At 30.6% G+C, this 11,274-nt stretch overlaps 1 protein-coding gene across 1 annotated transcript; it reads right to left on the bottom strand.

Moving 5' to 3' along the window:
- Positions 1–9,715: 9,715 nt before the first annotated feature.
- Positions 9,716–10,930, bottom strand: LOC120185314. Its single transcript, XM_039189567.1, has 4 exons — positions 10,824–10,930; positions 10,365–10,701; positions 10,167–10,283; positions 9,716–10,061 (listed from the first exon to the last, which is right to left on the bottom strand). The coding sequence occupies exons 1-4, from the start codon at positions 10,857–10,859 to the stop codon at positions 9,949–9,951; spliced, it is 603 nt and encodes a 200-aa protein (XP_039045498.1). The 5' UTR covers positions 10,860–10,930; the 3' UTR covers positions 9,716–9,948.
- Between the last annotated feature and the right edge of the window lie 344 nt (positions 10,931–11,274).

Here is an 11,274-nt window from a genome sequence, read left to right as displayed (position 1 = left end):
TTGAGTTGAGCTTCAATTTTTTATTTCGAGTTCCATTCGAGCTTGACAATTTTAAGTTCACGAACTTTTGAGTTGAATCGAGTTTAATTTTTAATTTTTCGAGTTCGAATTGAGTTCGAATCGAAATAAAGGATGCGATAGAAAGAAGGGAGGGTTGTATAAAAATGACATACCAAAAAAAACCGCTAGTCATTTTATGAGAAAATAACTTGATTTTATGTTGATCTGTAAAATGATTTACTTTAGCAAAAGAATTTCCCTCAACCAAACACATAAAAACATGTAGAATCTTTTGAGAAAAGTAAAATACGTGAAAACGAAAACACCCTAAATTTTATTTAAGTGTAAAATAAATATTAAATATTTTTTAATTAATCTAGGGTAAGTATAAGATAATATCTGTTCAAATATAACTTTCAGTCATTTAAGATAAAACCCTCACATTCATAGTATTCAAACTCGGGACCTCATGGAATAACAATCATCCCTTTATCATCGAGTTTGATTGGTTCGTGCTACTTATTAAAATACAAATTAAAAAAGTAATGTTTATAATCATTTGGGCTCAAGCTTCACTCATTTCTTAATCTTTGTTTCAGCCTTCGTCACTCATGTGTTTATGGTCTTTATCCCATTTGTCTTAGGTTGTAAGATTAAAATGTCCGGCAATTACTCTATTAAGGATTACGCAGAATCTACTTACACTTGTATTGTTAAATCCCTTAAACCCAAAATATCTACTTATATTGTATGGTTTCAGACGATAGGTTAAATAGATTAAATACCAATATGATTTATAATAAAAAAAAGTAAAGAGAAGGCTTGAAGAGGAAATCAATGAGCCTCCTTTTTAGGGATTTTACTCAAGGTAATATATTTCTATTCTTGATAGATTTATATGAACTATAAATGTAGTGACTTGCAGGGGAAATGTGTACTTGATGTGTGTTATGAAATTTTGCGTGAATTGACATGTATGAGATGAATTTGACATAGTGACCTTAAGGATTGATTTGGGTGGTCATAGTGGATGATTAGAGTTGTGTTAGGGTGGATTTTCGGACCTTAGGAAACCGGTTTAGGCATAGAGTATCGATATTTGTTCATGTAGTATCGATATCATGAGTTGGGTATTGATATTAGACAATATCAAGATATTTTATGGTGTTGATACCTTCATAGGGTATTAATATCATGTGATGGAATATCGATACTTATAACTGGATATCAATACAGACTTAAATTAAAAACTTCAAAGATGAATATATAAAATCAACTTGAGAGGACCAACGGGAGTTGATTCAAATGGTAAAGAGCTTGATATCTCTAAAAAAAGTCTCAAATTTAAATCATTGTGTATGTAGAAAAGTAGCCCTCAAAATCGAAATGTGAACAACAAAAACTTAAGAGGAGTTTAATTTTCTATCCAGAAATCTTAAAAAAAAAACCTAAATTTAAGACATCCCATGTAAAATGGGTTTGAAACCCCGAAATGTCCCTTAAAAAATCAAACTCCAAGGATCAGAAGAAGTGAAGTGAATAGAGGACCTAATAAGGACCCTGAAAAGCAGCGATTAAGAACCTCTCTCAATATTGAATTTATCAAGCGATATTCGTGGTTAAAATAAGTGTTGTTATTCCAATAGATTTTAAGTTTGAATAGTTGTATTTACATATATATATATATATATATATATATATATATATATATTATGACTAAAATAATTCTAAATAGATATTGTCTTATAATAAATCATGCTTTCAACTTTTAACACAAGAAAAGCCCAAGTAGTTCTGTTAAACAAATTAAAACGAGGTATTTCATCTTTTATATCATATCATACTAATGGTGGAGTAATCCACCATCACCCTTATTTAAGTAATCGGAGGCACCGTAGTCACCGCCGTTTCTAGTAGTTAATATCATTCGCTGTCACCGTCCTTCCCTACAATAGCCGCCATGCCGACTCGTTCATCCTAGTTCTGAGCGTTGTCAAGCTCCCCAATAATCTCTCCTGCAGCAACAGCAATCATAAAAACACTACCCAATTTGAATGTTCTTTTTTCTTACCACAATGGGTTTAATCGTATATTTTTTTGGGTTTGTTTTGGCTTTTTACCATTTTGAAGTCTCAGCAAAGCTACAATCTCGTTCTTCATAGCTCCCTGGGCATCAAAGAAGTTGTCATCATCTGCATGAAGAAACTCAGTGACCAATTTGTCCACAGCTTTTGTCACGGCAAGCATCTTATCCCTCTCATTCAGAAGCATCAAACGCTCATTTTCCTTTGCGTCCAATGCAGCTATATCAGCCCTCAGTTGCTCTTCCATTTCCCTTGTTTTCTCCTCCTCCTTTCGCAATTCAGCTTCATAGAGGCGTAGGATGAGCTCCATAACCTCGTGCCATTCTAGATCCTATGTGAACCAGAGAAAAGAAAGATGTTAACAAAAACTTAAAGGCATATGAGAGGAGAAGAAATGAATAGGAATGGAAACCTGAGTGATCATATCAGAAGATGAAAGAAAGAAGTGATTATCCAGCAGTGGAGAATGTTGGAATTCAGGGGAAGTGGAGAGCAGTGATTGAAAAAGAATCCCCCTCTGCATATATATAGCTTAAAAAAGAGCTCAGATACTGTTTTTGTGGGGGTTGGTGAGGCCTATGTTCGGAGAGTATCTATCGTTAGTTTTTGCTATAACAAGATCGCGCGTTAATCCGACGTGTTCGTGCTTTTACTACTTTTTCCTTACTTTCTCACAACAATCAACATGGTTGGATCCGCAATGCCATGAGAGGTCACACTTTCCTTTTTCATTATTATTTTTTTATTTTAATATAATTAAATAATAATCTAATATCAAGCAAGAATTCGGTCCATACATATATAAATTAACTAAGCTTTTAAAAGACCACCGCCATTCTACACTAATTGGTTAGTTTTAGTATTACCTAAACTTCCAATTATTACTCCTCTTCTTCTTCTTAACTTCCAATTAATACATATTAATTTAAACAAAACGACAACAAAACAAAGCAATTGTTTGGAGTTAATTGCATACATATCCTCAAGTATGATCCTCATTTCAAATTGGTACCTAAACTTTTAAATGTTCCAATTTCATCCCTAAATTATGACTATCATTTTAAATTAGTCCTCAAACTTTTGAATACTTCAATTTCATCCCAAACCATCTGTACATATTAATTGCATTCCATGTTAATAAAACCGTTAGGCCAAGTTATATTATTATATGTTTGAAAAAAAACACAAAATTTAGGTTAAACTATGGTTGAAACTAATTACATATTTGGATGAAATTTGAATATTCAAAAGTTTGGGATCAATTTAGAAATAGGGTCATAGTTTAGAGATGAAATTAGAATGTTCAAAAGTTTAAGGACTGATTTAGAATGAGAGTCATAATTTAGGGATAGAATTGGAATAATAAAAAGTTTAGTTACCAATTTAAAATGAAAGTTATAATTTAGGGACATATGGTGCAATTAACTCATTGTTTTATGATGGTTAAATATGATGAACGGAGCTTTTCAACCACACAAGCTTAAAATCTTGGTTTTTTTTTTTTAGGTACGGGCTTTTTCTGTCAAAAATTCGCATGAAAAGGAAAAGCACAATAGCAACCGTCATGAAGAGAGGACCTAATAAAGACCCTGCAAAACAGCAATTAAGAACCTCTCTCATTTTCAAAAGTTGGTGGCCCTTTAATATTAATTCAATATTGAATTTATCAAGCGGTATTCGTGCTTAAAACAAGTTGGCCGATACTTTCTCATAAGGACAAATTTGTTTTAATTGTTCGAGACCTAAACAACGACGATTCATTTTATGTTTCCTTTATGGGTAAACTATGTTGGGAAAAAAAAGAGAAAAATAAAAAAAGTTTTAGCCATATGATGAATAAGATATTTATGGTCAAGTGACGTATTTTTTTTAAATGTTTCAAATTAAAAGAATATTTATGATTTCTTTAAATTCGGATATTAATATGATAATGTTGTGCCTTTCATGAATTTATATTCGATTAAAATATAATATTTTAAAAATATATTATTCATAAATTTATATTCAATTAAAATATGGTATTATAGTTCCAAAAAGATTGTTATACCTTAGTTTTAATCATATGTTATTTCCTATGAGAAACCCTATAAATACCGTGCAAACCTTTTGGGTTAAACACAATTCAAAAACTTGAAATAACTTGAAAGAAATTTTTTCTTCTTCTCTACTTTTTCGATGATAGGCGCATGCAAGAATATAGTTCATGATATTTACAGTTGTGATATTGTAGCTGATCATCTAGTTGTCGTATCTTAGGAGACAAATGATCGACGATCTCAAACATAAAGGAGTTACCGAAAATCTATCTTAAGGAAACTGTGTAGCTACAGGCCTTAACTTATTTCCAATCATTTGTTCTATCAAAATTCAAGTATTTATTCTATACTCTTTTATTTATGTTATTTTAATAAGATCTTATTTTTGCTTTATTATCTCGGATTATTATGTTTCTAACAAGCTACACCCAATGTCACCTAATTAGGGTTTAATAACAAACATGTGATCAATTAAAATATTGATACAAACATGCCGTTAAAATTGAAATGATCATCAAATATGATATGGTTACTGATTTACTGTCAGGGGCAGACACAAGATTGTATGCTATGGGATAAACTTCTACAGTTTTAGGAGAGATAGACTTATAAAATTTTAAGAGGACGAAAATAGATTATTAATATAAAATATAAAAAAATATCTAAAATATATGATAATTTAAAATTTTCATGGGTGACTAACCCGTCTACTCCCCTTAATCCAACCCTAGTCTAAAACAATAACATTTTTAGTCCCCAAAATATATACAATCTATCACTTTTATCCTAATTTGAAACAATTCAATAAATTTAACCCTTCATATTTAAAACTCCATCAATTCAGTCATTTTTTACAATATTATCAAATCAAGTGAGTTCATAGGATCAAAGTGATAATTGAATAATTGGATTTTGCCATAAAGTAGTAACAAGACACTGTTTAACTATTATTTTAACAAGAAAGTAATATAACATTTCTAGAAGAAGAGCAAGCAATTTAAGAGAAAAATGGGTTTTTTTCTAAAAAAATATATGAATGATTACATTTATTAAATTGTTTCAAAGTATGACTAAATTAATAAACTGAGAAGGATCTACATGGAAAAACTCATTATTTCAGGGACAATCTTGTCTAAAATATCAAAAATTGTCAAATACATAAGAATTTGGAGGAATGTCATTCCCCCATTTTAACCAAAAAGCACTAGTGTTGGTAATAAGTTATTACCGCAGGAGGGTATGATGGAAAACCAAACACGAAATTGCAAATTCGAAAACAATTATCACTTTAATAATGATCTTTCTGCAAATCAAACATTACCTTAATGTTTAACCTTGTCCCACTTTGAAATTGATTCTTTTTCTTTATATTGCTTTCACCTTCGATATTTAATATTTAGTCAAAATAATTTTTGCATAAAGCAATTTTGTTTTATTTATCCAACTTTTTTTTTCTTTAAATTATACCTAACGTTAGATTTCATTTATATTTTTGGTCATCTGTCTTTAGATTTGATTGTTGATTTAACGAAAATGATGATATGACATGATTTAATAATAATTTTAGTCATCAAAATTTATATCAAACTGGTCGTAATTCAAAATAATTCAATAAATCTCTAATATTTAAATTTAATAATTTACCAAAAATCAGGATGCGACATTAAATCTCTTAAACAATATCAATAGTTCAATAATTACACATAAGAGGTAGAAGAAATCCTAGAAACCAAAAGGGAGATGAGAGAACTCTATTTGAAACTTAAGGTGTGTTGGTTCAGTAAATATCGTGCTACTTAGTGGGGGATTCATCTTTACTTTAGGATGGTACGTGAAATCTGAATTTTTCGGTTAGTTATTTATTTTATTGTTTGTGTCCATCCTGAAATTTTATTTATGTTATAAAAATTTTATATTATTAATACATGTATGCCCTCCTTCAATATTTTTTAACCTGCCACTATAATATGTGTATGCCCTCGTTCAAAAATATTTGAACCTGTCGCTAGTACTATTATGAAAAAAAATTAACATTATAAACTAGGATAAACTACGCATTTAATACATAAACTATCAGTTTCGATTCATTTTAGTATATAATTTTTAATTTTTTTAAAAAAAATCATACCTAACGTTTAGTTTTTGTTTCATTTTAGCATCCTGCCGTTAAAAACTTAACGAACGGGATCATCGGTCGTCGCGTCTACAGTTGTAGGCCTTCACATCCTTCGGCTGATTAAGCCCAAACTATCCAACTCGCACTTTTTTTACCCACTAAACGTAATTTCAGCCTCCATTTCTAGGGAAATGCCTCAATATCCCCAAATTGACGATGAACTCTTCAATTTCTCCATCATCTGATCTCCATGGTCCACTGTTCAATGGGTCTGAAACTAGACTATGTTAATCGACTCATCATTCTCTCGTGGTCCACTGTTCAGATTGGTCATTCATCCATCGATATTATATCACATCAACCTATCTGTTAAGGTTTTAATGATGGGAGTACTAAAATGAAACAAAAACTATATGTTAGATATGATTTTGAAAAATTAATAATAATTATTTAGATACTAAAACATATAAAAAATGATAATTTATATACTAAACGCGTAGTTTACCCTATAAACTAATAAACTAATAATTTAGATACTAATAATCATTGAACAAAATCTGAAAAGGGAAGTCCTATAAGTTCTTTTTCAGTATCAGAAAACTTCATCAGCGGTTGCTGGCAACGTGGACGTTTCTGTTCATTTTGTTTCACTGTATATAGGTTTAAATTATATATATATATATATATGCACTCCCACTGCTGAAATTTAGTCAAAGGAAGAGAGAGAGAAGACGAATGGGTTGCCTCTCCACTGGAGCCAATGGTTAGTCTATTATTACGCATCGTATACACATCTTTGGTAATTTCTTCTGTTTTAGTCGGCAAATCTCTTCGAAATGTAAGTTTAGGCTTTTATGCTTCGGAAGAATTTTGATCACTTTTTATAAAGTATAAAACGATTACTCACTTTGTCTTATAATCTGTGTTCTATATTGATTATGCAATATGCACATAGTTTGAAAAGATGTATTTGATCAAGAGAAATAACAAAATTATCCCTATAAAATGATTGATAGATTTATTTTAATAGATGTAAAAATTATCCCTATAAAATGATTGATAGATTTATTTTAATAGATGTAAAAGAATGTGACATATAAAGGTAAAAAAGAAATATAAATGTTATTTTTTGTTGATTTTTATAATAGAACATTTTGAACGAGATAATTTTAAAAATAAAAAAAGATATATTTAGTAAGACGTATGGATATTATTTAATATAATATCAGTTGAAAAATATTTTTTACAAGTATGATTAAGATTAAAATTTGGTGTTTCGTTTACAATTTGTAATTGTTTTAGAGTTAATTGCATCACATATCCTCAAAGTATGATCCTCATTTTAAATTTCATCTCTAAATTATGACTATCATTTTAAATTAGTCCTCAAACTTTTGAATATTTTAATTTCATCCTCAAACTATGACATTCATTCTAAATTGGTCCTCAAACTTTTGCACATTCCAATTTCATCCCAAAATATACGTACATATTAATTGCATCCCTTGTTAATAAAATCGTTAGACCAATTTATATTATTATATGTTTGAAAAAAAAAATAAAATTTAGGTTAAACTATGGGTGGAACTAATTACATATTTGGATGAAATTGGAATATTCAAAAGTTTGGGGACTGATTTAGAAAGAGGGTCATAGTTTAGAGATGAAATTAAAATGTTCAAAAGTTTAAGGACTCATTTAGAATGAGTCATAATTTAGAGATAAAATTAAAATACTAAAAAGTTTAGTTACCAATTTAAAATAAAAGTTATAATTTAAAGGCATACGATGCAATTTTCTCATTGTTTTGTTATTGTTAAATATGATGAACGGAGCTTTTAGTATTTTGTTTCGGTCAAAACTTAAAGGAAAAAGCACAATAACAACCGTCATGATGGGGACACGCATGATTCAACGATTATCAAACGAATTTTAAGTTGATGCTTTTTTCATGCAAAAATATAAAAATATTATTATAATAATATAAATTATAATTTAATATTTTTTAATTATGTTAATGTTTAACTAACTCTTAACATGAAATTAAAATAAAATTATTAATATTAATATAAATGTTAAACGGTAAATTTATTATATAGGTAGTCCATTTGGAAGTAGAAGTCTCGTTGGGAAAATATTCTTGTCAGATTTATTAATTTTAACATAAAATACATTATTGGACTTGATTGGGTAGCTTCCATTGACACATTAGATTTAATAACATGTACAATTAATATGTTTTTATCAGATATTTTTTTTATAAAAGTTTTAATAATATGTACAATTAATATTTAATTAATTAATGAGTCAATATAATTGGAGGTTTAGTAGTACAGCTGTATAGGTAAACAAAATTTTATTTTGAACTAGGCCGAATAAAAATTTGGCTTAGATAAAAATAAGTATCTAAATTATGCATTTTCTTTATTTTAGGTGTTTAAAGTGTTTTTTATCAATGTAAATGTCTAATGTTTTTAACGTTATCATTTTAGATATTTCATCCGTCACGATCGTAAAAAATATCTATCAACCACTAAAAATATGACGTGTCATGTTTATAAAATTTTGAAAATTTTATTTAACAAAATAAAAGTTCTTTAAAATTCTTAAAAAAAACTCAAACTCTCATTACTGTCACTGGTAATCTCTGACTGTCGCTGTCGTCCCGATCATCAAATGACAGAAAGTCACCCTTTCCGTCAGCCCAAATCTCCAAACTCCTAAATTTCCATTACCCAAATTCCTAACACTAATCCTTAAATTCCTAACCCAAATCACATACAGTTGCTTGATGTTTAGCATCGCCATATCTTATTGGAGGGTTTCTTATGTAAAATCTAGTAATTTTAATTTTTTTAAATATAATTTTTAAAATATTATAAAATGTGACACGTGTTTTACAAATATTTTAACTGACGTGATGTTCCAAGTAATCAGAAGATGTATTGAGCTTTCACTAGGAACAATTGTATATTTATCATTTTAAAAAAATTGTTAAATTCAATTTAATATAATATGGCGAGGAGAAAAAAATGAAAAATAATTTTAAACTTTAATTTTAAATTTCTAGATCTACTGCGGTATAAATGTTAATGTCAGAAACGTGCCTCCAAAAAAAATTAACTTGAATACTTAATTTTTTTACTTTAAAAGTTTGAATGATAAAATAAAAGTTTAATTTATTGGATTACCTTCGAGCTCATGAGCGGCTCAAGTTTAAATCTTCATAAAATAATTGGACAAGTTGTCCATTACGTGGAACCTTTCCTTCTGTCATCATCATACTTTTTTAATATATAATCAACATATTTTTTTTTCTCTCTTTTATTACTTCAATATAAATATAAAAAAAAATATTTAAAGATAATTTTCAATCTATCCTTCTTCACCTTATCCCTCCTGTACCTAGAAACCTCAGAGGGAAATTAAGAGCAAGGTTTATAACATAGTCATGATTAAGAGATCCGATTCAACTTGTATGGATTCAAATCTCAATATTTATTCTAAAATATCTTTTCCATTTAATAAAAACTAGCACGAAAGCTCTGTAACCACCGTGCTGCAAACATAAACACATTGTTCCAGCAACGACTCATAGATTATAAACCAATTATTACAAACCATAAACCGTAAACATTCATCAACGATGAAAGCAACCTGGGAATTCTAAACACACCGTGTAGCTTTTGCGTATAAATGCAATTGCTAATTATTAGAACCCATCACTCTTCTTGCAGCAGCTGCCACCCTGCTCACCGGCGCTTCTGGCATCATCGCCGTCACCGTTTGGTTTCTCAACAGCATCAACCATGGCTCCCACGCGCTCTGCACGCAACCACCACAAAACCATGAATTTATATACAGACTCTACTAAATGCATGTGTTCCGAACAAAACAAGCGGCCGGATTTCAATTCAACAAGCGTTTTACCGTATTCGCCGCCGGCAAATCCTCCTTTCTCGCCGCCACTACTGGCTACGATTACATCCGTGGCAACTTTTTCTTCAAAACCCAGCGGTCCCAATCCGATTTTGGAAACCTCGTCTCCTACATAAACAACAACAAAGAACAAAATCAGCCAACCAACCAAGTGGGTCTTTTTCATCGGAGCAATTTTATTTCTTTTACCGTAAAAGCATTCAAGTACTCCCTCATCGCCGGGGTCACCGTCCATCATTGTCAAAATAGTATTTTTCATATCTTTCTCGTCGAAACGCTGGAGAGTCTCGAGATCTCCGCTGTCAATCGCTCCGAGGAAAACCATGAACTCGTCCGCAAATTTAGCCTTGGACGCTTCCTGGGCTAGCAAGTCCCGTTTCATTGTGATAAGCATGGTGCGCTCCCTCACCTTGTCCACATATGCAACGAAATCAGCCCTTGCTGACTCATCCATCCTCCGAGTCACCTCTCTCTGTACTTCCACTGCAACCTCCTCCAGATCCATGGAAACGACACCCTGAGGACCCTGTTTTGTCAAGTAAAGCAGAGAATTAGCCATACCCATGAACAGAATCTCATTGAACACTTAAGATTGTTTCTGTTAAATGATTAACGAATAACAACAACAAACAACGAAACTGATCTAACCATTTGGGGAGAAGGATTATTGGGCCAAAAGGACATGGTTAGGGAAGAAGGAACGTTGGGATTGGCGAAGTTGGTGGATATTTGATTCTGAAATGAACTTTATAATGAAAAAGGAGAAGGCGTTGAGAGGATACGATAGGTCCGTCCACTTCGGAAAATAGCTTCGTATAGATAACGTGTCACGTTCTAGAAATGACACGTTTACTCTGACCAGAGTTTCTTTATCAGGTTAATGTTCACACTTGAGAACAGAACGGTAATTATTCGAAGTTTATGAATTTAATTCAACTGGATTTCAATGATAACTTTAAGTAAAAGTTTGAGGAAAATATTTACTTAAATTGTACACACCAAGTGATCTCGATAGTAAATGAATTGTTATGTTGAGGTCTCTGGTCAGAGCATCATGAATGTATGAGATGAGAGCGTTTAATATCAAATGATTAAGAGT

Source organism: Hibiscus syriacus, unplaced genomic scaffold, assembly GCF_006381635.1.
Source record: "Hibiscus syriacus cultivar Baekdansim isolate YM2019G1 unplaced genomic scaffold, ASM638163v2 tig00113096_pilon, whole genome shotgun sequence".
Classification (NCBI taxonomy): Eukaryota; Viridiplantae; Streptophyta; class Magnoliopsida; order Malvales; family Malvaceae; genus Hibiscus; species Hibiscus syriacus.
Note: the sequence above shows the minus strand (reverse complement) of the source record. Positions and strands in the feature narration are given on the sequence as shown.

What these genes read in the sequence shown, in the direction of transcription:
- LOC120185314 (XM_039189567.1), bottom strand. Translation starts at nt 10,859, where the DNA reads ATGTCCTTTTGGCCCAATAATCCTTCTCCCCAAATG. An exon ending in ATAATCCTTCTCCCCAAATG is followed by an intron (nt 10,702 to 10,823) that starts GTTAGATCAGTT and finishes TTGACAAAACAG; the next exon opens with GGTCCTCAGGGTGTCGTTTC. An exon ending in ATTTGCCGGCGGCGAATACG is followed by an intron (nt 10,062 to 10,166) that starts GTAAAACGCTTG and finishes GGTTGCGTGCAG; the next exon opens with AGCGCGTGGGAGCCATGGTT.